The 27,326-nt window shown below is 35.4% G+C and overlaps 2 protein-coding genes and 1 long non-coding RNA gene across 4 annotated transcripts; 1 reads left to right on the forward strand and 2 right to left on the reverse strand.

Annotated features, from left to right (window-relative positions):
* Nucleotides 1–3,095: 3,095 nt before the first annotated feature.
* LOC18439465 (PPR containing protein (DUF179)) lies at nucleotides 3,096–6,043 on the forward strand. Its single transcript, XM_011627013.3, has 2 exons — nucleotides 3,096–3,516; nucleotides 5,061–6,043. The coding sequence occupies exons 1-2, from the start codon at nucleotides 3,354–3,356 to the stop codon at nucleotides 5,795–5,797; spliced, it is 900 nt and encodes a 299-aa protein (XP_011625315.1). The 5' UTR covers nucleotides 3,096–3,353; the 3' UTR covers nucleotides 5,798–6,043.
* An 897-nt stretch (nucleotides 6,044–6,940) lies between these two features.
* Nucleotides 6,941–9,772, reverse strand: LOC148782180 (uncharacterized). Of its 2 annotated transcripts, XR_016053730.1 has the most exons (3): nucleotides 9,558–9,772; nucleotides 7,850–7,883; nucleotides 7,615–7,651 (listed from the first exon to the last, which is right to left on the reverse strand). It is a non-coding gene; the product is annotated as an uncharacterized LOC148782180 (long non-coding RNA). The 2 variants fall into 2 exon arrangements; XR_016053729.1 differs by lacking the exons at nucleotides 7,615–7,651; nucleotides 7,850–7,883 and adding an exon at nucleotides 6,941–7,241.
* Nucleotides 9,773–12,442: 2,670 nt separating this feature from the next.
* LOC18439464 (protein argonaute 10) lies at nucleotides 12,443–25,219 on the reverse strand. The gene is made up of 22 exons (XM_006849628.4): nucleotides 23,712–25,219; nucleotides 22,373–22,581; nucleotides 17,662–17,811; nucleotides 17,382–17,515; nucleotides 17,100–17,206; nucleotides 16,748–16,845; nucleotides 16,391–16,529; nucleotides 16,189–16,305; nucleotides 15,873–15,980; nucleotides 15,701–15,772; nucleotides 15,384–15,503; nucleotides 15,101–15,248; nucleotides 14,853–14,977; nucleotides 14,641–14,778; nucleotides 14,294–14,433; nucleotides 14,010–14,072; nucleotides 13,852–13,915; nucleotides 13,622–13,757; nucleotides 13,462–13,535; nucleotides 13,243–13,337; nucleotides 13,047–13,078; nucleotides 12,443–12,963 (listed from the first exon to the last, which is right to left on the reverse strand). The coding sequence occupies exons 1-22, from the start codon at nucleotides 24,369–24,371 to the stop codon at nucleotides 12,788–12,790; spliced, it is 3,105 nt and encodes a 1,034-aa protein (XP_006849691.1). The 5' UTR covers nucleotides 24,372–25,219; the 3' UTR covers nucleotides 12,443–12,787.
* Between the last annotated feature and the right edge of the window lie 2,107 nt (nucleotides 25,220–27,326).

Consider the following 27,326-nt stretch of genomic DNA (forward strand, 5'->3'; position numbering starts at 1 on the left):
TTGATATCAAGATGATAAATTTGAAGATATTTGGGCATTAAAACAACCTCTTCTACTGATATTTTTAAAGTAGCTCAAATTTGATTGTTTAGAGCCTCAGCTCTATATAAACTTTTCCCTTTATTAAAAGTCTAGACAATGAATTGTCAAGTATTACTTTAAGGGTGCAGTTTGTATAGAGCCTCGGCTCTAAACAATCAAATTAGAGCCTACCTTCAAATAGTATCTAGAAATATGGTTTCAATATTGAAAATCATTGTAATAGCCTTAAAATATATTTCCATTTTTATTTATAAAGTTTAAAGTTTAAAAAATAGTATAGATCGACAGATCGATGAAAATTTGAAAATCTTGAAAATTGACAGGAAAAAAATGCGTTACAAAATATACTATTTCCAAAACTTGAAATCCATTTTTTTCTCATGTCCATGCATCTTAATGTCGAGATTATCAATTTGAGGATATTTAAGCATCAAAACAATCTCTTCTATTGAAATTTTTGGGGTAGGCTCTAATTTGATGGTTAGAGCTTCGGCTCTATATAAACTTTTCCCTTATTGTAATGACACTAGGAATGGCCATAACATTTTTATACAATAACCGTAAATCATAATCATATAATGCCATCTTTACATATCTGATTTTTTCAATCTATTTTTTTTTTAGCCAAATCCGATGTATTCATGATTATATAACTTACCTGATTTTTTGGCGATCTGTATTTTTTACCCGATTTCTCTGCCTTTTTTTTAAAAAATAAAATTGATTTATTACTAATAGTTTAGTTCACCAATATATTATTATTCGCCGACTTGAAAAATATGGGTAAGCTTCGATTGCAGTGGCAACCGCCCATGGGCCCAGTCCGGGTAACCCGGAAGCCATTGCCACCCCTAATAAAAGATGTAGTGTGCTGCCATGCCTTCGAGTACTGGCTATTTTTATATATCTCCAAAAGATTTCATGCTCTTGAGGAAGCATGTTGTCTATTTACTCCCTCAAGTAAAAACCCAGTTTAGGAGTAATTTTAGGACCCAAAATTGAAGAATGTGGCATCTTCAACCCATATGTTATATTCAATAATAATAAAAAAAGAATCCAAGTTACGTTGTGCATGTGCTTGAAAAAAACAATGCACGAAGATTGAATAGAAACCGTCAAAATTTTGAAGGGTGAGATCTAAGTACCAAAAAACTCAAAATTCAGATTATCTATTTCAACATAATCATCTAGTGATTTTTAGGTGGTTCCTGGAAGTTTGGATTAAATAAGTCTTCCCAAGTTAGTCTTTTGCCCGAGGGAGTAGGTGTACAATATATGCTCCAATGTGCGCATATTATTGGCACTCTTTTACATAACTTCATTTGCATATCATCTACCGTTCATCTTAATGAGACTATAAGTACAATTTCACAGGTCGGCACTAGCCTTATTTGTCAAGTATAATATTGATATTTGCTCCTTTCCGACGACTATCGGATAAAGATCGGTTGGTTAAGAGTTATTTAGTTTAGGAATTGTATGTAATGAGACCACGTATATTTGATACAAGGAGGTCACAATTACTTATAACCATCCCATGTGAAATCTGATAGCTTAAGTGTTTTACAAAATCTGAAAAAAATTATTTTGAAGTTCGAGCTTGGTCAATGGAATAAATGCAGCCATCTAGTTTCACATCTAATAATCAAAATTAATTTTGACCACTTTTTACCAAAGATTAAACTCTTCTCATGAAATTTTTCTTGGAGTAATACGGTCCTTCATAAGCAATATAGCGAAAAGAGAATTTAAGAGTGTGTGATTGGTTGATGGGGGGTCGCTAAAGCCCCCAGTTCATTTGATTGGTGGAGGGGGGGCCGCCAAAACCCCCACCTCCACAAATCATGAAAGCTGTGATTTCCATGCCTTGGCATGGAAGGGGTGGCTTACTAAAACATTTTAGGAGGAGCGCGAAACATCCTGCTGCTGTATTGTGGCTTCCAACTCCCACAACAAATGGAGGAGGCAAAATTGGTGGAACCTGGATCTCTGGCTCTCAAAAAGTTCCACCAATAAAATACGCATTAAAATAAAATAAAATAAAAGCAGAAAAAAAATAAAAAATTTATAACGTGCCAACCTTACACTATAGAAATAAGGCATACTTAAAAAATTCACAGAAAAAAAGTTGTCACTCCAATTAATTATATAAGTCGATTTGACTATTTTAGCTTCGAGATATATGGATGTGAAAAAAAAAGTTTTAAATTATTAAAAATAATGTGTTTTGGAACGTATTATCTGGGCCATCTATTTTCAAGTATTTATAGATATATTCAATTATATATTATTTTAAAAAATTTAAATTTTATGGTTAGAGATAAAAATGAATCTCCATAATATCATAAAAATATCATAAAAATTTCAAACCGATAGGCACCTACCTCAGATCATAGAAGCATTTCATGGACAAGGAGTGGATTTGTGAACTTCATATGCTGCCACGTGTCAAACATATCCAATTGCCCATGCTGAAAAGTGGAAAGCTGCAAGAGAATGAAGCATTCATGGGTTGGTTTTAGAACGGGGTGAGGTTTAGGTTTCCTCCTTATACTGTAAAAGCAAGGAGCACCTATAAAATCTATTTAGAGATGTTGTTTCATTGTCGAACACTTTACTATGGCTTCAAAATATTTTTTATCCACAACTATATGGTTTAAAATTTGAAAAATAGTACAAATCGAGCAGATCAAAAAACACTTGAAAATAGATGGTTTAGATAATTTTTTTTAAAATACACTATTTTTTTAACTTAAAATTCTTTTTTCTTTTAATGTCTATTCATCTCAAGGTCTAAATGATCAGTTGGAGGGTTCTCCTTTGCCAGAACACGGATTTTTTAGGTGTACCTTACTTCAACAGTATAAGACTGCAACCTTATATAAACTTTATATTTTAGAACATGAGAGGTTGAGAATGTGACACCAAACTGTTTTATTTTTTTTACACCAAAATTTTGTATATAGAAGTGCTTACCATTACTTTAGAGAGAGAGAGAATAAAGCATTTATGATTGTGGACAACTGCTGAAGGCTGAGGAAAGAGCGAGAGAGAGCACAGAACAGAGAAGAAAAGGGCAGGAGAGAGAAAGGGGGAGAAGAGAGATATAGATAAGAGGAGAGAGAGAGAAAAAGGATCAGAGGAGAGGAAGAGAGAGAAAGGGGAAGATAAGAAGTAGAAAAAAGATCAGAGGAGAGAGAGGAAAGGGGAGAAGATAAATATAGATAAGAGGAGAGAGAAAGAAGATCAGAGGAGAGAAAGAGAGAGAGAGAGAGAGAGAGAGGGGGGAGAAATAAAGAGGTGGAGAGAGGATGATGATATTGGAAATGTGTTCTCTCACTTGGAAATCATTAAATCCTACACTACATTCCACAAATTTCAACAGGCCAAGTCGACTCTTTTTCCACAAGAAGAAAACCAACTTGAATTTCCATAGAAATGAAGCTGGTGGCACCTCACACTCTTCGATCACCAGTGAGTTGTCTTGCAATTTTTCTGATTTTATCTCAATCGGTGTACCAGGACTCGTCCGAGTCAACTTGTAGTATTGGCCGAGTTAGGGCGAAGCCTGAGTTGTGTGTGCAACTCGAGGCACTTTAAAACTTAAAAAACGAAAATGAAAACTTGCATAAAATAAAATAAAAAATATATTGTACAATTTTTCATACATGATTTAGATCTATTTAGCTAAGATTGGTTGGTGTTTTTTTGTCATAATAATTTTTTTTTTTCAAAAATACTCTAAATTATAAATTGTATTTTCTTAAAAAATACTCTAAATTATAAATTGTATTTTCTTAAAAATCCATGTTTCTCTGCTTTTTTAACGTTGTTTTGACTTTTTAAAGGTTCCCGTCTGAAATGACTTTTAAGATGTTTCTTATTTTTTTTCAAAAAGTTTCTTAATTTTTTTTTTAATTTCTTGAAGGTCTTTTAGCCTTGCGCTAGACTCTGCGTAGTAACTCGCCTCGGTAAGGGGGCGAGTCCCGGCACACTAATCTCGATTTTGAAGCTTTTTTTGGCTGTTTAAAGGAAAAATTTGTGCCACTTGTATACACTTTATATCCATTCCACGAAAAGAAACAGTCCGATCAACAATCCCGACTAGAGCTGCTAGTCGGGTTGGTCGAACCAAGCCGGGTTCGGATCTAAACCCAAAGAATGGTCTCGGCAGGTCAAGCCCGGACCTTTCTGGATCAGATCAATGTCGTACATTAGCCATCTTTATCATTGAGAAATTAAGATGATAAAAAAAGTGCCTTGAGCTCTTTTAAGTTGAGAACTTTTGTATAAGCGTTACTAGGGGGTGGCAACGGGTAGGTCTGGCTGGACCCAGATTTGACCTGTCAGGTCCAAAATTTAGATTCATACTTGGACCTTGAGTCTGGTTGAGTCCATTGCCATTTCAGAACTTGACGATGTTTTTTTTTATTTACTTTTTTTACCATCATATATCATATTATTGGCAATATTTATAGTATTATGCAACATTTATGAATACCATGTATACCCACATTCCTTAGTGCTTTATGTAATAACTATAAATTCCTAAGAAACAAATGTATTGGCAACATTTATGAATACCCACATAACATATACCCATATTATTCGGGTCAGGCCCGGCTGGAGACTTGGACCGGTATTCGGGTCCAGGTTTTGAACCCAGACCCGAGGTTGCGTCTACCCATTGGGTCTGAGTCTATTGAAGTCCATTGCCACCCCTAGGCGTTACTTGCATTTTTGACATGTTTAGCCTTTCAAAATCTGTGCAAGTGGCTTCAAAATACAACTATTGCCTGTTGAAGTAATCCTAAATCTGTGGGTTTTTTTTTTTTTTTTTTTTGGGGGGTTTGTTTACACTTGATAGGATTCTTACAAATAAGTCATTTATTTCCATATATTATTTGATTAGAAGTAATGTTTTTATTCATTCAATTATTGAGTTTTCATGCAATCTACTTAATCGCAATTCGCAACTAGACATCTCTGATCACATCCTTTTTGTTTTTAAACCAAAGGATGCACCCTCCAAAATCCCGACGGCGAATACGAGCCATTGGTCGACTCTGATTGGCGATCCTTTCGAGCGAGGCTCGTGGCCAACGCTAATGCGCAAAGGCTCGATCCAAACACCAGCTCTAACCTCGACTCTGAACCCCCATCCGTCGCACTGAGTGATAAATGGGTTCACCCACTTCACGAACTAGAGGCAGGTTGCTTGCTAGTCGCAACAGAGAAGCTCGACGGAGTTCACATATTTGAACGCACTGTCATCCTCCTCTTATCAAATACCAGGCCTGGCCCCTTCGGCGTAATCCTCAATCGCCCCTCTCTCATGTCCATCAAAGAGACGCAATCAAAAGATCTCGACGTGTACAAGACGTTCTCGGATCTACCTTTATTTTTCGGAGGGCCTTTAGAGGAGGGCTTGTTCTTGTTAGGTCTATGTGGTGAGGATGAACATGTAGGAGAGAGTGGTGTGTTTGATGAGGTGATGAAAGGCCTGTACTATGGGACAAAAGAGAGTGTGGGTTGTGCAGCTGAAATGGTTAGGAGAAAGGTGGTGAATGTGGGGGATTTTAGGTTTTATGATGGTTATTGTGGGTGGGAGAAGGAGCAGTTGAAAGAGGAGATAAGATCTGGTTATTGGAGTGTAGCTGCTTGCAGTCCAAGTGTGGTTGGGTTGGCTAGCACTGGGAGTCTTAATTTGTGGGGGGACATTTTAGGCCTCATGGGAGAATGGAAGGTGTGGTGAACAAAGTTAATTTGAGAGAAAGAAAGGTGTGGTTATCAAATTTGAGAGAGAGAGATATGTGACCTAAGGGGAATGGTTGCCCCTAAAACAAGGGGTTTCATCTCTCATATTTGGTGCCTGCTTCTTTGGCTTTGGGCATTGGAAGCATATGGAGGGGCCAAACCACTTCAATGCATTGATTTGGGGTCTAAGAATGTCTTTGTAAATTCCTAAGAAGAAAAGAAAAAAAATGATGTCCTTTGTAAATGTTTCAGTTTTTGCATTAAGACAGACATTCTAGGCACTTTTTTAATCTACCACATTAATTAAAGAGGATGAGGTTCCTAGGCTTTAAGAAAACAAAATAAAGCCACACCTCAAATCTTCGTCTAGAAAGTATTTTCAGTGATGGAAATCTCTGTGATGGCTTTAACAACAATTTCCAACACTGACAGTAAATTTTGAAACTAAAAAATTGGTACAGATTTTATGGATATGTGAATATTTATTTTTAAGGCTAAATAGGCGGTCTAAATAATTTGATACAATATACACTAATTTAGAGTTTGAAATCTTAATTTTTTCCTATAACCATTGTCCAAGTCGAGATGATCGATGTAAAGTTTTTCCAATATTTGACTTGCAATTTTCGATGAGTTATAAGATGAGGATTTACGTATTTTGATAAAGCTATCAAAGCATTTTCGATTGAAAAATATGCTTAGTATACAAAGGTGGTATTTCAATAAATCCATCTAGTCAAAATCGATCTAAATTGTCAAATCCAAATATGGAATCCTTGGATAGTTTGATCAATTTAAGGCTTAGAAACCAACGTAAAATCTGCCCTTATAGCACCGATAAACCTTGAAAAAACACTATCAAGTTATCAGATCTGGGATATTTAATGGGAGTGAACCTAGATGAACTTTAGCAGAGGAAAGGTTGATCTCTACCGTCCAATATAGAGCACAATGGATAGAGATTATATATGGGATAATGTTGGGTACATGAGAATTATGTGGAACCTAGGATTCTAAATCAGATTTAAGGGTTTAAATTGATCATTTTAAAAAATACCGGGAAATTCTTAACATCCCATCTCAAAATTCATACTATGTTAGATTGTGTCAAAATTTTCAGGAATAAACTATCAATATAACGAAGAACAACAAATCACCATCAATATAATTAAGAACAACAAATCACATTTAATTCATTTACACTTTTTTTCGAAGTGGGTTACATTTTAGTAACAGCCTTTGCTTTAACAACTTTTAAACAATTATAGTTATACCTTTGTTTTAACAACTTTTAAACAATTCCAGTTATACCTTTGTTTTAACATCGTATATTTAGGTGATTGTTCTGCACTTTGGGGATCTGAACGGCAAAAGCTTTAACCATTACTAATATCTTTTCCCTATCAGATTCACATTGCAAGACGACTAGGATGGATTCACATCTGCAAAATCCATTGAACAATAATCACCTTAAATGAGACATCCAGTGCATGAAAGAAAGATGAGATACCCTGTATGACACGTAGATGTGTACTACTAAAAAAATTATCAAAAATTATTTTACAAAACTAATACTTGCATAATTGATAAATTATTTTATAAAAATAACACCTGTAAAATTCATTCAACAATCACCCGTGCACGAGAGAAAGATGTGCATTACACAAAATTTGTCCAACATTGTTTTACAAAAATAAGATAAAAAAATCAGTAACTTTTATAGTTCAATGAATTCACATATGTACCAAGATTATTTTACAAAAATAAGATAAAAAAATCAGTAACTTTTGTATTTCAATGAAGTCACGTGTGTGCCTAGATGACTACACATGACATAAATAGAAGTTAAAACCTGCAAAATCCATTGAAAGATCACCCGGTGCATTAGAGAAAGGCATATGCAGTATAGAAAATTTGCCCAAAATTATTTTACAAAAATAAGACAAAAAATAGTAATTTTCAATGAAGTTATACAAAATGGCTACACAAGCTGACTACATAAATGAACCAAATCATGTAGAGAGAGAAATTCCTGTGTCAACCACAATACCTATCAATACACAGATGCAGTTAAACACAAATTCCTGAAAGGCAATGAAACACTCACTTGATCAATGGCAGGTAAAATATTCTGGTCTATGTGATCTTGCCGTGGAATATAATTTTTTATTTTTTATTTTTCCACTCTTTTTTTTTTCTTTTCTTTTGACAAAAATCATTGTTATTACAATAACTCTTGCTGCAAAGAAAATAAAACTAACAAATCCAATATCTTAAAAACCTTGATGCCATTAAATCAAGTTCTTAAAAACCTTAATGTCATTAAATCAATTTTCTTTAAACAAAGAATATATCCACAATTCTTATGCTTGGGAATATAAATAGAATATAATTAAATATGACAAGAATTCTTATGCTTGGGAATATAAAAACAATATAATTAAGCAAAAGTTTATATAGAGCCGAGGCTCTAAACAATCAAATTTGAGCCTACCACAAAAATTTCACTAGAACAGATTTTTTTTATGCTCAAATATCCTCAAATTGATCATCCCGACATCAAGATGCATGAAGATGAGAAAAAAATGGATTTCAAGTTTTGGAAATAGTATATTTTGTAACGCATTTTTGGACCGTCAATTTTCAAGATTTTCGAGTTTTCGTAGATCTATCGATCTACATTATTTTTTAAGCTTTAAAGTTTATAAATAAAGATGAAAATATATGTTAAGGCTATCCAAATATTTTCAGTATTAAAACTACATTTCTTGATACTATTTGAAGGTAGGCTCTAATTTGATTGTTTAGAGCCTAGGCTCTATACAAATCGCACCCTATAATTAAATATGGCAATAAACAAAAAGAGAGTGCCGGAGATTAACCGGGTTCAGTACACCTATCCTCCTTCCGATCGTGCTCGGTATCTATTATTGATCTCTTATTCTCTTATATATGGCAAAACCCTCATATGGATCTCGATCTAACAACTACCTAAGGCTTAAATACGAGTCTTGTTTAAGCGGCAAATACTTTTATACATACCTCTTCTGGTTGATCCACACCATATTGTATTATCTTAAAATGATACGCACTAACTAATAATCCTCTTGGTGCCGAGCACAGTGAATCTTCAGATTTAATTGGCAAAGTTTCTATTCCTTGGTAATCGAAACCGAAAATCTATACCAATATAATTAGATCGTAGATAGACAAATCTATTTCCTCTAGTCCGTAAGTTTAGTTTGATTATTTATTTCACTTAAACAATTGGTTGGCCCTATCCACTATCACAGACGCAAAAAATATCTTTTATTCTTAATGGAATCAATATTCAACATATTATGAAATATTAATAAAATGAATATTTTGATATTTGGAATTCAAATAAAAAAATTTGAAAATAAACGTAGAATAATAATCTAATATAGAATTAAAATATTGAATTGAATTATTTAATTTAAATATTCTATTCAATTTATTTATTTTTAGCTTTGATCTTTGGAGAGAGATTAAAGTGAGATCTACGTTAAGCGATTTAGAAAAGAGAGATCATTTGAGTGTGAAAATTATCTAATTTATAAAATCCATAAATCCAATTTTTACCTTGAGATTTGATCGAAAGAATAGATCGACTATGGGCAAGCAAAAACGAAATCATTATAAATAACACCATCTAACAGAAAGAATAGATCGACCATGGGCAAGCAAAAACGAAATTATTATAAATAACACCATCATGAAGTAATATAATTAAATACCTCTTCAATCTCATCCATTGTCCTAGCCTAATTTATCATTGAATGCACTAACCGTAGTTATAAGCTTACTACTAATTAGATTTCTCCTCTTATTTTTTTTAGTTTTTAGATTTGATATCACAAAATTGGAGGTTTGCTTGAAGTTATATAAACAAACTCTTGAAAGATTTTTATAACATAAAAAAAAAAAAGAAAAAAAAAAGAGCTTAACACAATAAAAACATGTTATTCCAAATCATTGTCATGTTGAAAGCATGCGATTCATTTTGAAGGGTAACAATTCTCCTCCACTATCCATCCTTGAGTAGGGATGATGGACACCTATACGCAATGGATAAAAAAATGTAGTGGGGTGTTATGATGCCTTTCAGTATGGGTGCTTTTTCTATATCTCCCCATGAATATACATGAATATTGTTTAGAGACATCCAACCATTCGATTTTAATAAGAAACTAAGGAGCGAGCGAAGGACAATATCACATGTTGGCACTAGATTTGTTTGTCAGGTCCAAGCATGATATTATCTTTTTTGAACGTTTAATCGATGCGTGATATTATCATTCACTTTATTTTATCAAAAAAAAAAAAAAAATATTATCACTCACTTTCCCAACTGTCTAATCAAAGGTCGTGAGTTTCCATACAGACATAAATTATATACGCATTTCCCAGCAACATTTAGGAGTGAGGTTTTTTTAATACGGAAAAAAACATAGAGTTGAATTCTTTTTTTTTGGAAAAGATTTATACGAGGCGAGGTCCTAAACAATCAAATTAAGGCGCACCTCAAAAATTTCACTAGAAGAGCTTGTTTCGATGCCCAAAAATCCTCAAATTGATCATATCAACCTCAACATGCATAGACATGAGAAAAAATGAATTTGAAGTCTTGGAAATAGTGCATTTTGTAATGCTTTTTTGGACCGTCAATTTTCAATTGTTTGCTCGATCTACACCATTTGTTAAGCTTTGAATTTTATAATTAGAGATGAAAATAAATTTTCGGCCCATCACAAAGATTTGTAGTATTCAATCAATATCTTTTGATTCTATTTGAAAGTGCACCTTACTTTGATTGTTTAGGTCCTCGGCCTTATACAAACCACACAGCGTTTTTTTTTTTTTACTCAGCTCCATGGAATGCGCATACCACGTGGAAGACACATCAATGAGAATGCAAGGAATAATACACTAAGGTTTTAGCCAACCCTGTGAAATTTTGACATGTTCAGCATATATCTTATCTAATAAGAATGCAAGGAATAATACACTAAGGTTTTAGCCAACCCTGTGAAATTTTGACATGTTCAGCATATATTTTTATCTCATAACAAAACAAGACCCAAGCATTGAAAAATAACTCAAGAGATATTGCCGCCGTTGCCTTTTACAGTATGTGATGGCTACCATAACAGGTTTATTCCATGTTTTGCAAAAGTCAGAGTGGTTTGCACCATAATTCTTCTCTAACTTGAAAGCGTTTTGGTCGAAATCAAAGAAAGGATTTTCTCTTCTTTCTCTTTTTCTTGTGAATGTTACAAGGCTGCTTTTATTTTGCTAAAAGATTTCGTGGCGTATTTTTAGGCTCGGAAATGTTTGGGGATGTAACTTCTTCAATCTAGCAATTACCCTTAGATAAAATTTTCAAGTCATTGTGTAGGTGCCTGAAAAAATAACATCTCAAGATTCAACAGATAGTCCAATTTTTAGATGGTAAGCTTAAAATCTTGAAAAACTTCAAAACTTATTTTCTATTTATGAAAATAATCAACTTGTTGTTCTCAGGAGCATCCAATTTTTCACATCAAAGATATTCTTCCTTGAAGGTCTTTCACCTGGAGACATCAAAAGATATCCTTCCACGAAGGTCTTTCACCTGGAGGTAGTGCACAGTATGGGATCCTATATGCTCCTTTTTTTCTATTTAATTTTGTTCTTCAGTAGTCAGTATGTTCAATATTTCACATCAAGGATATTCTTTCATGAAGGTTTTTCACGTGGAGTTAGTGTACACTATGCTCCCTCTTCTTCGGGAGAAAGCATTACTTGCTGACATGATCCATATGGCAATGATGGTCATGAGGGTCACCAATGTTCCATAAATGGGTTGGATGGTGATGGAAGGAGAACAACACATGTTATTGACTCAACTGTACTACTCTTCTACAGCGATGACGCTGATGACCATGCAATTACATTGATCATGTGGATCAAACTACAATTTCCCTTCCCAGAGAGCTCGTTCCGGAGACTGATTTTTTTTTACTCCAATACCAGAATGGTTTGCCTTAAATCAATTTCTGTTTTTTAACACGTTTTGACAAGAATGACCTGGGCGCGGAATCGCTGGGTCCCAAGTCCGAGTCATCAACCGAATGAACCATGTCAGAGGACTCAATCAGTTGAGTAGGGGAGGCAACAGAATAATATGACCAATTGGTTTCATAGTATATGATCCCATATAAAAGAGAGATGGTCAATTAGGATTTCTTATGGGTGGCTAGGATTCGCTAACGTGACCTAGAGGAGGTATCTATAGAAGTGGGATCCATGCGTACACTAAATTACCAGCAACCCACTGTTGGACTTCAGCAGAATTCATCTCTACCATCCAAACAACGAGTACCAAGAAAATAACATCTCATGAGATCTAGAGATAAAAAACCCAGAGATTACCAATCCGAATTGATCGATTTTAGAAAATGCGAATGCCAAATTCTTAACATCACATCTTAAAAAGCAGCCATTAATCACAAGCCACCAAAAGGCTGATCAACATCATCAAGAACGGCAAAGCACAAAAGCTTTTAACTACAGTCACTTGAGGATCATTTACAAGATCTTCATTTACAAGATCTTAAAAAAAGTAGAGTTCACAAAAATGGATCATTTACAAGATCTTCATTTACAAGATCTTAAAAAAAGTAGAATTCACAAAAATGGATCATTTACAAGATCTTCATTTACAAGATCTTAAAAAAAGTAGAATTCACAAAAATGGATCATTTACAAGATCTTAAAAAAAGTACAATTCACAATTTTTATGGATCATTTACAAGACCTTCAAAAATAAAAATTTACAAAAACCCAAAACAGACTCTGTGCATATCAACAACAAAAGCAAGACATGACATCGCTATCATGCATTCAACTCTTGAGAGGATCTAAATGAAATTCAAGTTTTCAAACCTTTGAAGAAATTGGCTTCGTCAGTTACCAACCCCTAAAATCAACAAAAAAACATCACATTCTTAACGTCGTTATGGATATCAGGTAGACGCCTTATAGCAACATCCCCCGCCTCTCTGTTACCCCTATCCGCAACCGACCCACTGTCTGAGAGATTTGGATCCAAGTAATACCTTGCTCGAAATGCACCAAGGTGTGCATAATAAGCTGGAGGAACTGCATTGGCAAATCAGACCATATGTGTTATAACTTTAGTTGATACAAGTCCCTCTATCCGTCAGTAGAAAATGAGAAATTACCTATAGAAACTGAGCGGGTGCAACGCGCATATCTGAAATGGACCAACCAAAATAGTCTAGAATGAAAAAGGAGTCTGAAGGACTAAATATCTCAGTATCATAAAACCCAAAACATGGGCTCTTTTCTTCCTTGTCTTTTTCAGACACCGTAATCATAGAGTTGGGTGAAACTTAAATAACAAAAGACATGACTTACGTATAACACAAATTGTTGGTTAGGCTTTGAAGGCCATCAGCAGTAAAGTTGTTCTCATCAAAGAGAACATGATAGTGAGCAGGCCTGCTGGTACCCTACAAAATCCATTGCGTAATCACTCGGTGCAAGAGAGAGATGTGCATTACACAAAATTTTCCCAAAATAATTTTACAAAAATAAGACAAGAAATCAATAACTTTTATATTTCAGTGAAGTTACCTGTATACCAGCATGACTACACAGAAAGAAATCAAATTCGGTTGGGTGGCAAATTTTCGTATCAACCACAGTACCTACCAATATGTGAACTCAGTTACGCACATTCCCAAGTCGAAATACAATGGAAACATTGGCTCTAAGAACAATTAGTGATCATTACCAGGTAAAACATTCCCACTCCTATCGACTGAACTCTGGTTGTTGTGATTATTCGCGAACAATCGGGTGCGATGTCGCTTTTGACAGACAATAAAAGTCACAGGAGGCAGATAACCCACCTCCAATGAAGCACAGGCCTATTATTTGGTAAAATAAATCAGAATTCTATAACCAAATGGAAAAATTCAAAAAATCAATGCCACAGCAGGAAAGAACTCCTCTGAACTCTACCTTGCGGACTGCATCCATCTCTTCAAGCAAGACTTGAGCGAACTGGCCCTCACTAACTCCATCTCTGACAGAGAGCATCATAGAAAATCGAAGCATTACCAGACAATAAAAGGAGATGATGTACTGCTCTGTAAATAATTTTCAACAACTATTTTCACCTATAGAAGATGATCCGCTGAGGCTTCAATCTGTTTTCTCTCCAGAACGAAATCAGAAGCTCCCTAACAAGAACATCATCAACAATTTGTAAACAAGTGGCCTGCTACTATTCTCTTCGACAAAAACACAAATTTACAAGATACAAAACCACATAAAATACGATTAGGAGTGTGTTTCCTATATATCACGTCAAATGGTAACAAAAATACACAGGTCGAATGGTAATAGGAAAACAGAGTGTAATTAACGAGTATGGTTCTTCCATATTAGATTTGTCACTTACCGAATCATACCACCATGTACAAGTCCAGTTGGAAGATGCTGACAAGTGTACAAATCAGTGATTATTTCCCTCCGATGGGCTTGAGTTGAAACCATGACCTTATATTTTGTGATCTCTGGCCAATCTTGTGAAGCCGCAACCTACAACAGCATTCTATGGGTCATCAAGAAGGTATTCATCATCATGAACAACATAGAGAGATGGAAGAGATCCCATGGAATTTTCGATGTTATGGAATTAATGACCCTTTTTATGAAATTAGTGACTTGCATTGAAGCATTATTAGTGTTTTTATTATTTGATCAGTAATAGCTTCTTCTTTATATGAAATAATTCTGGACTCATACCGCTGCAATGGAAGGACTCGAGTCCTCCCCTGGTTGAGGATGGGTGACATCAGCACCAAATATTATTGTTGGCTGGTCTGTCACCATAGGAATTCTTTTTTGTACTGCATCAATGAGCACAGAATTTCGACCACCCACCTACAATTGGATAAGTAAGTAACACAAACCTTCCATTGCACTGGCACATAATTAGAGGAAGAAATGGCTCAAACCTTGACATTAATTTTCAAAGCGACGTTCTCAAGATACTGCTGCCTGTTAGGTTTGGTAACATGTTTTGGCTTGCAGCATTGTGAGATAATCCCATACTTTGTCTCACATAAGCATTTCAACTGGCCTGCACTAGAAAAGTATGAAATTAGCCTTCATATGTTCGCTTAGAGACAAATTACAAAATGGAGGTAGGAGAAGAAGAAATTGCGAATGTAATAATACCACATCAAGCATTAGAAATGCGTACCATATAATGATCCAGTTACATCAGGTAGGATTACAATCAGCAAAATAGGTCGAGTTTTTGATGTTCTGCCATGCACATGGTCTAATAGACGCTCAACATTCTCTGGACGGGCATTTGCAAAAGGAATAACTGGCCTCGGATTGAACTCCTACAAATTGTTAGACACTGTTAGCAGAATAATCAATAGCACAGATGCTAACGCATACATCATAGCAAATGGAATAATAGGATAAATCCAATTTATTTAGAAAAAAGAGAGAATTTTAGGGTTAATCCATTATACCATGCCCAATCTTCTGCATATAGCAACCAGCTCATCACAAAAACTTTCAACCGCATTAGGGTATAGTTTCGAGAAGTTTACACAGGCCCAAGTGGGGACAGCTCCGGCATTGACCATTTTCTGAGTGCAAGTCAGAAAAAACCATAAAAGACGGTGATCACGGGTAAGAACATGATGGTACTTAGAAACATAATATCAAATGCTTGCATTGAAATGGATAGGTAAGGCTTCTGAAACATATGTGAGGAGCATAGAAAAAGGAGTAAGTAATCAAATAACAGGAGACACAACGAGGAGGAGAACCAAAAGAAGCCCACCTTGTCAATCATATTCCACTGACCCGTACGTGGAGTGCAGTGTCTCTCTTTTCCTGTTTCATGATACTTTAACTGCACAAACATGATAACAACATTAAGAGCTCCCTTTAACAACATATCAGCCTTGAAATTAAAACAGAAGCAAAGAAAATAAATAGCATCAAACAATTACCATAGGAGGACGCAACACACGAGCTTCAACAGTTGTGATGTTTTCACTGACTCTAATACCGAATTCCCTAGCATAAGGGTCATCAGGGTATCTATTCTTTCTAATCATCTATGCAATCAAAACAAAAAGGAGAACCAAATTAACAGCCAAGGGACTCTAAAAGGAAAAATCTCAGTTTCATTAAAAGAATCTTATTAAAAACCTAGGGAATCTAATAGGAAAAAACTCAGTTTCAGTAAAAGAATCTTATTAAAAACTGAAACAAACATGTAAGTTATGGCAGGTTAGCTTGATAGCTCAAAAAAGTAAGTATTACATTGATGCAATTTTGCTCACGATCACGAGGACGTTGACATGAAGCTCGTAATAGAGCAGTCACCTGCTTCTCATTCAACTTCTTCTTGTAGTGTTGTCCCTCCACAATTTCACAAAGCTGCAATAAAAATTTTCCCACTGAACTTTGAGCATGCACAAAATGCATGATAAGAAAAAATATGAAAAGGATAAAAACCAGTTACCTCCATGGGAATGTGTATTGCTCTCCTCCCATTACCAACTTCTAGAGCAGGCAAATAGACATGTTTAAGACGAATGTTGTACTTTTCCATGAAGTACTTAACCACAGTTGTATCGGTGCCTTGCTCCTCATTATGGAACCTGGAAACATAACTTTTTATAAATTCAAAGGAAAAAAGATGAATGAAGTCTAAAATCCACAGCAAGGAAAGGTGTTTCATTCGCAAAGTGAGAGACAAAGGAAAACTTTTACATTTAAAAGGTTACTCAAACAAAAAGGCAACTTGGAAAAATTGAAGGCAAACCTGGCATTAAGGGAAAGAAAACCTTTCATTAAAGAATGAAAGGCTGAAACTTACACCAACTGACTTGTTGATTCCTGAGTTACACCAGAAACTCGATATCTCCTCTTCGTATGGGTGACCTTGATATTGACCCCTCTGAGGGCCTTCTTTACCTGAGATATGCAGATTGGAAAAAAGAAATGAAATTGCACATTAAAAATAAGATATTAGTAATCATGAGGATACATGACCAAATAGAGAATACAAAAGGGCTTAAAAAAGAGAGAGAAACAGAAATCAAAAAAGAATTTAGGAAGACAGGTCGATGGGTAAAACACGAGCAAGAAATGGAAAATTTTCAAGAAAAATGCACAAGTTAAACAAAAAGCAACAAAACATCTCAAGAAAACATGATAAAGACAAGCACCTTCACTCTTTCCTGATCAGATAACTGTTTGGGGTAATCCTGTTTCAAAAGATTACAGACAAAGCCGATTACAGGAATTGGATCATAAAAGGAAGTCGATGACATGTCTGCAAAAGAAAACAAGCAATCATCAATTCAAGTTACAAAATAATCCAAGTGAAACAATCATGACAGATGACTGCACAAAATCATAATTCGATAGTGGAGTCAAAGTTGGGAGCCCAGGGTGCACAAAATCATAATTCGATGGTGGAGTTAAAGTTGGGAGCCCAGGGCACTCACCAATATTAAGAGATAAACCCATCTGTTTGGGTAGAATGCTCTGATAATATCCTCTCCAGCATTCTAACCCATCTGGCATCTTTTCTATCTTACCCAATTTAGGTGAATAGAAGTTCCGACCAACAGGAATATAGCTGAGGAAGACAGAGACATAAATCTAAAATTAAAGAAGTATCAAGACAAATACAAGGATCTGCAGAAGGACATAAACTGAGATTCATACTTAAACTAATAACTATAATAAAATTGAACAAAAGATAAATATAAAAAGGGGACACACTTTCTTGTAGGTAGCTCCCTTAAAACCACATCAAGGGCTTGTATTGCCTCTTTAGGGCAGTCTAATTGTCTTCCTTGCAGGAACTGACGCAGATGATCGATAGGAACAATAGCAGCAAACCGGATTGTCACTGTATACTCTTTTTCTCGCCTAAACCCAACCAAATCAAAAATAAAATGAGAAATTCAACAGCAAAAAAAAAGAGGCATTCAGAAACTTAAAGGAACACATCGTTGACGGTCAGTCAGAAGCTTATTGAGTATCATCAGCATCCATGAAGCAGGCAATATTTTCGACAATATACAAGCTCTTTGAGCAACACTTTCCAATAGAGAAACCAAGACGCCCTAGATTAAATTTACATTGAAAGAAATGATCAAATTCAACATCGAAAACCATTCCTCAAAAGAACACAGCACCACATATATAATACAGAACCAGACACAATATTCATGGACAAGGTGATAATCAAGACTTGTAAAGATACCAAACAGAAGTCCTAATTAATATCATAGAAAAGAGATGTTTCTGATAATGTCCAAGTGCCTCCTAGAGAATTTTTAAGTACCAGGGATAAATAGAATCAGACACTATTTATGAGTATAATCAGTATCAGTTAACTAGAAATGAATTTCTCATAATGCCCATGTTTTGAGCATCAATCCAGTCTTCCATTGTACAAAACTCAAGAAGCCAGAGGTTTTTTTCTTTTTGCATTTTTGTGTGCCCAGCATTCATGGATACTATTTTTTACAATATATTGAATCCAACAACAAAAAGAAGAGCACATCAGTATTTACTCTATAGTAGACCATAATAAACTATCAGAAAACATCATTTTCATAACTAACAGAATGACCCACTATTAACAGAACTTATACTTAGTTTTGACGATCAATAATTTTTGAAATATGAAAACAAATAAGGAACAAGAGTTTAGAATAGAAAAAAGCTAACACAGAACTACAATCTTATCAGTTATCAACAGGACAATCCTACAGAGATCTACCATTTGTTTCGGAGCAACTCATGGTCTGAAGATCATCAGAATGTACCCTTTTGAGTTTTGGATAACACGAGGATTTCTGTTTTTATCCCACTCTCATAGAAGCATCATTTCTAAAGTGTGTGCAACATAAAAAAGGGTAAAAAGGGGCATCCAAAGAAGATGCCCCACTCACGTTCGGGCTACTACATAGATGCTGCCCCAACAGCGTTGAACCATGGTTTGGGGCGGCATCCAGGATGCAAAGGTGCACCAATCAAAAAGACTGAATTAACAATAAAGAATAAGATACTCATTTCCTTTTTTTTACTTATATAGAGTAAAACAATTCATCCCTGCTAATTTGGAGCATCTACCCTCATACAGATATATTAAAGCTATGGATTAACAACAAAAAATCAGATACTATTTTCTAATAGTCCATCGTGATGAAGTCCTGTCCTGAAGTTCTGGATACCAACAATGAATCACACATCATTTGTTGAGGACTGTCATCATCACTCTTACTATTTGTGAAAACAAAGAATCAATCATAGAATTAAAAAACACTTTAAGTAACTAAACACTGCAAGGTCCATTCCCTCACACATAACACAAGAATTAGATACATAATAATAGAAGACAATGAATGTTGCAAAAACAGCCCACCTAGGTAGTGTTACATGGCTACTTCAATATGTGGGGCATCCCAACACATGTTGACAATTAGACGTGAGCCAACACTCGGTGACACGGCCCTGACACAACTTGTACGTGTCAGGTGACATCATCATATTTCAGTACATCTCAATATGCCTGACGCAAGTATCGTGCATCTATTGGACAGCTAGGTCCAAAGAACTACAGAAGAGTATACTGGATCTTTTCTAAGGAAGGTGGTGAGGTTTAGGATTGATTCCACAAGCTCTCTTATGCTTGTATCTTATCCCTTTTAATTTACATGCTTTATCCATTTTCAACTTATTAAAAATAATAATAATTGTTGTGCCACCCAGATATTTCAAAGCAAGGAGATCTTGCAAAAGAGCACTTAGGGTCAGCCAAATTATTATTTGAAACAAAAACATAGCCCCCCAGAACCAGCCAAGCTCGAACTTAGGACATCTTGCTAGGGAACATCAAAATCTACCACTTCGCTACCTCTTGTTATATAATAAAATGAGAAGCCATATTATACATAGTGAAAAGCTCACTTTTTAATGCAGTACTTGTACATATGTGGCTTGTCATGCTAGCTTTTTATGAGAAAGCAAGGGACACTTTAGAACAAAGTTCTCTAAAATGGACTCAACCTGACAATCCGAACAAGAAACCAGCAGACTGGAATTTGGTTCAACCCAGTAGACATGAATGTCCATCAAACCGATCAGGAAAATATGGACCAGCTAGTTCACCAATTTGTGAATGAAGCAGACAAACCTGAGAGGGAAAAAATATCACTTTTTCTGCCTTCTAATTTTTAGTTCATTTTTTCCACTTTTTTGAGTTGTTTTATGGTCTTTTATTTTTTTTCAGGGGGCATTTTCTGGATAAAAAGGGTTGGTTTTGGAGAATTAACAAGTTTTCTAAAGAGGAAAAAAGCATTGGCAACCTTCCTTCCTTCCCTCCCTCCCTCACTCCCTCTACAAGAGCACACCTACCCTATTTTCTGGTGACTTCCAGGGAAGATTCCAGCAATCATCCCACTGATTTGAAGCCCCAAGTAAGCATATATATATAGATAGTTACTTGGATGTCTTAGGGGTTTTGATATAGACTATTTTTTCCAAACCAAAGCAATGTATTGTTTCTTTTGTTGATTTTAATAATTTTTTGACATTATTAAGTTTAATGTTGTATTTTTGCTTTTTAAGAAGCCTTGGATGCAATTTTTTCTAAAAGGAAATATATCGAAACACCTATAAGAATTGAATTATTTAACATTTACCCATTTGGTACTATTCCAAGTCATGGTTATGTATATGTTCATGGGTATTTTGAAAATAAATCAAAAAATATGAGCAGAATGTTAAATAGCTTGTCTATCATGGGTATTTGGACAAGGAAGATGGTTTGATAGGGCTACAACCCTATTAAAATAAGTAAAACCTCACCTCACAACTCATCGGAAATTGCAATTCAAGCGTCGGAACAACTTTTAAATCAATCATCTTGGCTTGAACATTATGGTTGTGAAAAGAAATTAGGATTCATATTTAAAAATAGTGTATATTGCAAGAAATCATCTAGACCGTCCATTTCACCCTAAAAAGAAGTGTTCACAGTGCCGCAAGATCTGTACCATTTTTTTAAGTTTCAAATTTTATTACCAGTGTTGGAAATTGATTTTAGAGCCTTCATGGAGATTTCTGATGCCAAAAGTGCTTTCGAGATGAATTTTGAGGTGAGGCTTTATTTTGTTTTCATAAAGCCTAGGCCTTATTAAACCTCCATCCTTTACATAAATTTTCCATTAAAAAATAGATACAATGTTTGTTTGGTTTGTTATTACATTTGCTGTTTTTATTGTTTAACACTTTAATCATTAGTGTTAACATATGGTGATGATGACAATGATGATGATGGTATGGTCTAGCTTAATGAAACTATGGAATCTAGAAAACATTTTTTTTAATATTTGTAACATTATCCTTAGTTTATGTTATCACGGGCCTTTCAGGACCTAGCTGAGGAACCCACCTTGGTCACTCTTTGCAGGAGAGTGGAATTTCCCTCAGGCAAGCGATATTTTTGTCTTCTTCCGCATTTTACAGGTGGAAAAAGGGGAGAGGAGACAGTCTAGGCACCTCCCTCCACCAACAAAAATTGAATTAGGGTTCTTCTAATAAGAAAACAAAATTTGTGGATTTCACAAAATCTTTTAAAATCATTTTTTCTCAAAAAAATTCAAAAAATTTGAGTTTGAAAAGTAATTTCAGACCTAACTTTTGGTTTTATTGGATTTGTTGTAAACTGTCAAAAGAGGTTATAAGAAGATCTTTTGGATGACTCGGCATAACTGATATGTATGGTTGGCATCCACATGCAGTATAAATGATACATATATATGCATCTGAAGTGCACATATATGCATATATGTGTGCCCTTTGAAACCGTGCTGGGGCACCTAAAAACCCAGGCGCCTGCTTAGCCCCTAAGCAGCCAAAGTCCCCAACCACTTAGGCTTGACCTAGCATTTTTGAAGAAAACATCAATTTCAAGCATCAATCCCTCATAGATTTAAACACATAGAAATCAAAGATCCCACAAAATAGAATTAGCACTACTTGCAGACAGTGTCCAAGTTTTGAGTACCATTCATGTAGAACTCAAGAGGCCCTTAACTAACAATGTGGAATCAGATATTACTTTTGGAGCGAGTACATTATTTCCTTTTGGCATAATATCGAAAACTCAACATGGAGCAAAAAGAACTTCATTGACGGTTTTGATAACTACTCATTTTGTACCTTGATTTCTTTTATTTTCTTTTTCTTTGATTGGTGACATTGACACCTTAATTCTCAACTCGGAGCATGATTCCACTGACAATTTTGAAAAATTTATGTAGCAAGAAATGCTAGACTATTATAACAATAATTAATACTCATCATACACAACAAATTGAACTTAATCAATTTCAATAAGCATGATTTCGTTATATAATAAGGAAGCATTAGTTTTAAAGAAAGCATTGAATTAAAAAAGAGATATGCACTAAAATACCTCTGCAAGGTACTAGAACCAGCCACTTCATCAGACAATTTGATAGTAAAATTCTTGGAAGCGAAAGGAAGAGGCCCTGCAGTATAGAGACATTTCCTGCCATCATATGCAGGCAACCTTCTTCCTAGTGAATCCTTGTGCAAGCGAATCAGGTCACTGATAATGATTCTGTTCCTTTCCATCGACCGAACCTCAGGAGTAATCGTAACCTAATTTTACATAAATGCAAGCCTTAAGAATCATTGCACCCAAAACAATATATATATATATATATATAACCAAAAAATTCATGTCACTTTGCTATAGAAAATGTACAGGGATCTAACCAAAGTCAACAAGAGCTCAAACTTCAAAACTTAATTCATTTTGCAGGAGAAAATGAGAGATATGACTCACAATAACATGAGCTAAGGCCTAGGAAATCATTTCATATTTCAGCATAGAATTTGCGAAGAATTGACTCGCATAAAAAAAACCTGAACTTAGAGATATTTGCAGAGATACAACCCAAATCAACAAGAGCTTACACTTAGAAGATCCTTTCACATTGCCATAAAAATTTTGCAGAGATATGACACATATCACAAAGAGTTAAAGCATCATTTCACATTGAAGAAACGTTTGCACAAACATGACTCAAATCAACCAGAGCTAAAACTTAAACATATTACCATAGAAAATTAGCCAAGAGATGACTCGCATCACCAAGAGCTAAAACTCGAAGCATAACTCACATTGCAGAAGAAAATAAACAGAAATACGAACAAAATCAACAAGAGCTTAAACTTAGAAAATCATCTCAAAATGCCTAACAAATTTGCAGTTATATAACACACATCAAGAGCTAGAACTACATTGAAAAAAATAAAAGTATGAGCTAAAATCTTATAAGAGTGTCAAAATTGAGAGGATCATTTCAACATTAACAGAACAAATGTACATCATTAACATAACAAATGCACAGAGATATGGCGTGCACCAAGAAGAGCTAAAACTTAACTTATGGTTACAAAAAAACCAGTCACAATGAGCAGAGACAGGACTCGCTTTTCTTCTTTTTTTAGGGGATATGCTAACTGTAGGAATGGAGGATGTTGAGGTATCAACCCCCTAACCACCAATGCCCCAACCCCACTCCTGTCGAGACTCCCATTATTGAAAGGTAAAATTATAATTTCATAAACAACAAGAACTAGAGTTCAAAAGGTTATTTCAGAAAAAATAAGATATTACTCACATATAAAAGAAGAGCTAAAACTCTCACCATACAAGATTTGCAGATACATCACCATTTCCAAATCAAAGAAAATGTGAAGAGACATGAACAACGTGCACTTACATCGTAGTGGACAATCTCATTGCACGAGAGCTGAACCAGAAAATGGTTAGCATTGACTACACAGCGATCACCAGCCCTTCCATAGCCTGGCCGCCTTGGAGGCACCAGAGCTTTACTAGATCGCGGCAGTGGATCTGAAATTGTAAGTCGCTCAAGAAGCTGATCTGAGCTCTGAGAAGAGGAAACCAGAGCTCCTGTTGATGCAGAAGTAGAGACCGGAGCTCCGACTAATGAAGAAACAGAAACAGAGATCTCAGAAGGACCACTAGCTGACGACGAATGAAGAGGCGCAGCTCTAGTACTAGTTGAATGAGGAGGAGGCGGAGCTCTAGTACTAGACGAATGAGGAGGAGGCGGAGCCCGAGTTGATGAAGCCGCAGAGGTCTGAAAAGCTGGCGGAGCTCTAGTTGATGAAGCAGCAGAGGTCTGAGAAGCTGGCGGAGCTCTAGTACTAGACGAATGAGGAGGAGGCGGAGCTCTAGTTGAAGCCGCAGAGGTCTGAGAAGCTGGCGGAGCTCTAGTTGATGAAGCAGCAGAGGTCTGAGAAGCTGGCGGAGCTCTAGTTGATGAAGAAACAGAGGCCTGAGGAGGATGCAGAGCTCCGCCTACGGGTTTATTAGGGTCTTCAGGTTGTTGAGTTTTTTTGGAGCGTCTAGGCATGTTTGCGGCAAACAAAGAACAAGATGACAGAGAGATCCTAGAGAGAGAAAAAGAGAAAACCAAGAGTAAAAAGCAGAGGATCGCAGAGAAGAGAATGAGAGGCACACACCAATCAGAAACAAGAGAACAAGAACGAGAAGCACAAGACCCTGGGAAGAAAATTACAAGCCCAAAACAACAGAGCAGGAAGCACAAGAATCTAGAGAGAGAAGCAGAGAACGCTACAGAAACCTAGAAAGCAGTAGAGACGGATTGAAATTTGGACACTGAAAAGAAGAGAATGCTAGAGAGAGTAAGAAGCAGAGGCTGGCTAGAGAAGATAACAAACGAGGACGACCACGAAGGTGACCAGAAAGAGCGGAGAACACAGGAAGCACAAGGGTCTAGAGAGAGAAAAGGAGATAATTCGAAGCAAACCACAAGAGAACAGGAAGCACAAGGGTCTAGAGAGAGAATAAGATGCTAGAGAGACAAGCACCCCTTGAAATTGGGCCACTGAAAAATAGAGAACGACAGAGAGAGAATAAGAAGCAAAATGCTAGAGAGAGAATAAGAAGCAAAGGATGACTTCGAAGATAACCAGAAAGAACCCAGAAACTGCGATGAGTTATATATACTTATTGCAGAAGAGAGAGAGAGGGCGCGTACTAAGCAAAGGTAGAGTACGAAGTGCTACGCGGGAATGGGAAGAGAGAGAGAGAGAGAGAGAGGCGTTAAGGTAGAGAGAGAAAGAAAGCATCACGCCGTGACGACAGAGAGCGGAAGGGAAAGTGTTGAGGGTGAGTATTTTATGTACGAGGAAGAGAGAGAAAGGTATGAGGTGGCAGAGAGAGAAAATGCCGTACGATGAAGAGAGAGAAAGTGTTCAGGGAGAGTATTATATAGGAAGAGAGAGAAAGTGTTATTACATAGGAAGAGAGAGAAAAGCAGGGAAGAGCGAGAAGAGATGGTTTGGTAGAGAGAGAAAGAATGTTGAGGTAGAGAGAGGAGGTAATATTGATTGGTACGAAGAAGAGAGTGAAGGAGTTCAGTGCGATAACGCGCGCGAAAAGGGCAAAGTCGTTACACCTCGCTATCAGAAGCCCCTTCGGCTAGCTTGGTCACTAATGAAATTTGGCCGTAAATATCCAATACAGCCTTGTTCCGCCTCAAGAGAGTTTAGAAACACATTTTGTAAGCCAAAGGTGATTTTATGGTCCCGCGGGAGTGTATTGTTTACCACGGGCAAAAGCTAATCTACCGTACTCTTTGGGATTGTCTTCCATAAGTAAAAGTATACAATGGGATTATTTATTTACTTTTGGTATAAAGTGGTCACAATTAATCTTGATTATAAGATGTGAAATTGGATGACTGCATTTATTCTATTGATCAAACTCAAAGTTTAAAATAATTTTTTTTTGAATTTTATTATACACCCAAACTGTCAGATTTCACATCGGACGACTGTCAATAATTGTGACCTTCTTGTAGCAAAGATAAATGGTCTAATTATATACAATCCTAGAAGATAACTAATTTAGGAGTACTTTTTGGGGATTGTCTACCGAGGGACTATTTATCTTCGGAGGTCACAAACATTCCCACCTATTATTTTTCCTTTTTTGGAACTTTGTGTCTATTTAATAACACTATTACAACCATCTATTTCGAAATTTAAGAGACAAAAAATGATTTTGACTTCTGTACGAAAGATAAATGGTCTCTTTGTGGACAATCCCTACTTTTTGAACCCCAAATTTGGAGATGTGAACTCTTCAACCTAGCAGCTAACTTCATAATAAAACTTTAAAATGTATACGTCATACAAGATTAAATAGAAAGTGTCATTCTTAGGGGGGTGAGATCATGGTTAAACAACTCAAATTAAAATAATTAAAAAAAAAGAAAAAAAGAATGTGGTATTGAGTAATTGAATCCCAATTTTTGAAGGGTGAGATCTAAATATTGGAGAACTCATTTTGTAGTTTTTTTTTGTAAATACTCATTTTCCAAGATTTAACCATTACAGTTCAATTTTTGAAGGTGAGATCTAAGTATTGAAAAACTCGAATAAAAAACTTTAGAACAAATAAATATTCTCGTAATGCTTGGATTGATCTTATTTTTTTTAAAGTGAGATCCAAGTGTTGAAGAACTCAAAATGCAGTCATCTACTAAATGCTGAGGTGGGTCCCAAATTTCAATTTGAAAATAACATATCACATTATACATTTTTCTCAAAGTTTTTATATAAAAGTTTTAAAATATAAAGATGACTATTTTTTACTTTCTTACTTTGAAATTACTTGCTAGGTTGAAGAGTTTAAAAGAACAGTCCTTAAATAAAGTGAATGGAAGATAAACGTTAATGCCAAAAGATTTTCTGCTATCGTAGGAGTATATTATCGGTCTAGAACCCGGCAACTAATTTCAAACAAAAAAAATAACTCACTCTATGCGCCTAAAGAAAATAATCCCAAGATTGCACTAGAACCATCTAAATTTTGGATAGAAAAATCCAGATGTTCAATAACATAAAGTCTAAATCTTTTCTATGAAAATAATTATCCAATTATAATTTAGTGGATTTTGAAATTTCAATATCAAATAAACTAGAAAATCTTCCAGTTTTCCCAAGAGATTAAATGTATAATATGCTCCCAAGGAGCTATTATACACACCCTCTTGGAGCATCTAATGGTCTTTTGGAACCCTAGTAATCAGACATGGGTTTCAAAGCGGTTTAATTGGCCTAACCGGTAAATCAGTAGATTCAATCGTTTTAATCGAGCAAGTCTTAGATACTAAAAAAAGTGTTGGAAAAAATTACAAAAGTACAAAAAAAACTTGCTAAAATATGAAATTCATATAAAGAATAATTAAAACAAAATACATTCAAATGAAATTAAAAATTAATGAAAAAATAGATTTTAACTCATTTTATATTTTTTAATGGCTATTATTTAAAAAAAA

Source organism: Amborella trichopoda, chromosome 4 (assembly GCF_054954075.1).
Source record: "Amborella trichopoda isolate Santa Cruz 75 chromosome 4, AtrichopodaSantaCruz75HAP2 v2.0, whole genome shotgun sequence".
Classification (NCBI taxonomy): Eukaryota; Viridiplantae; Streptophyta; class Magnoliopsida; order Amborellales; family Amborellaceae; genus Amborella; species Amborella trichopoda.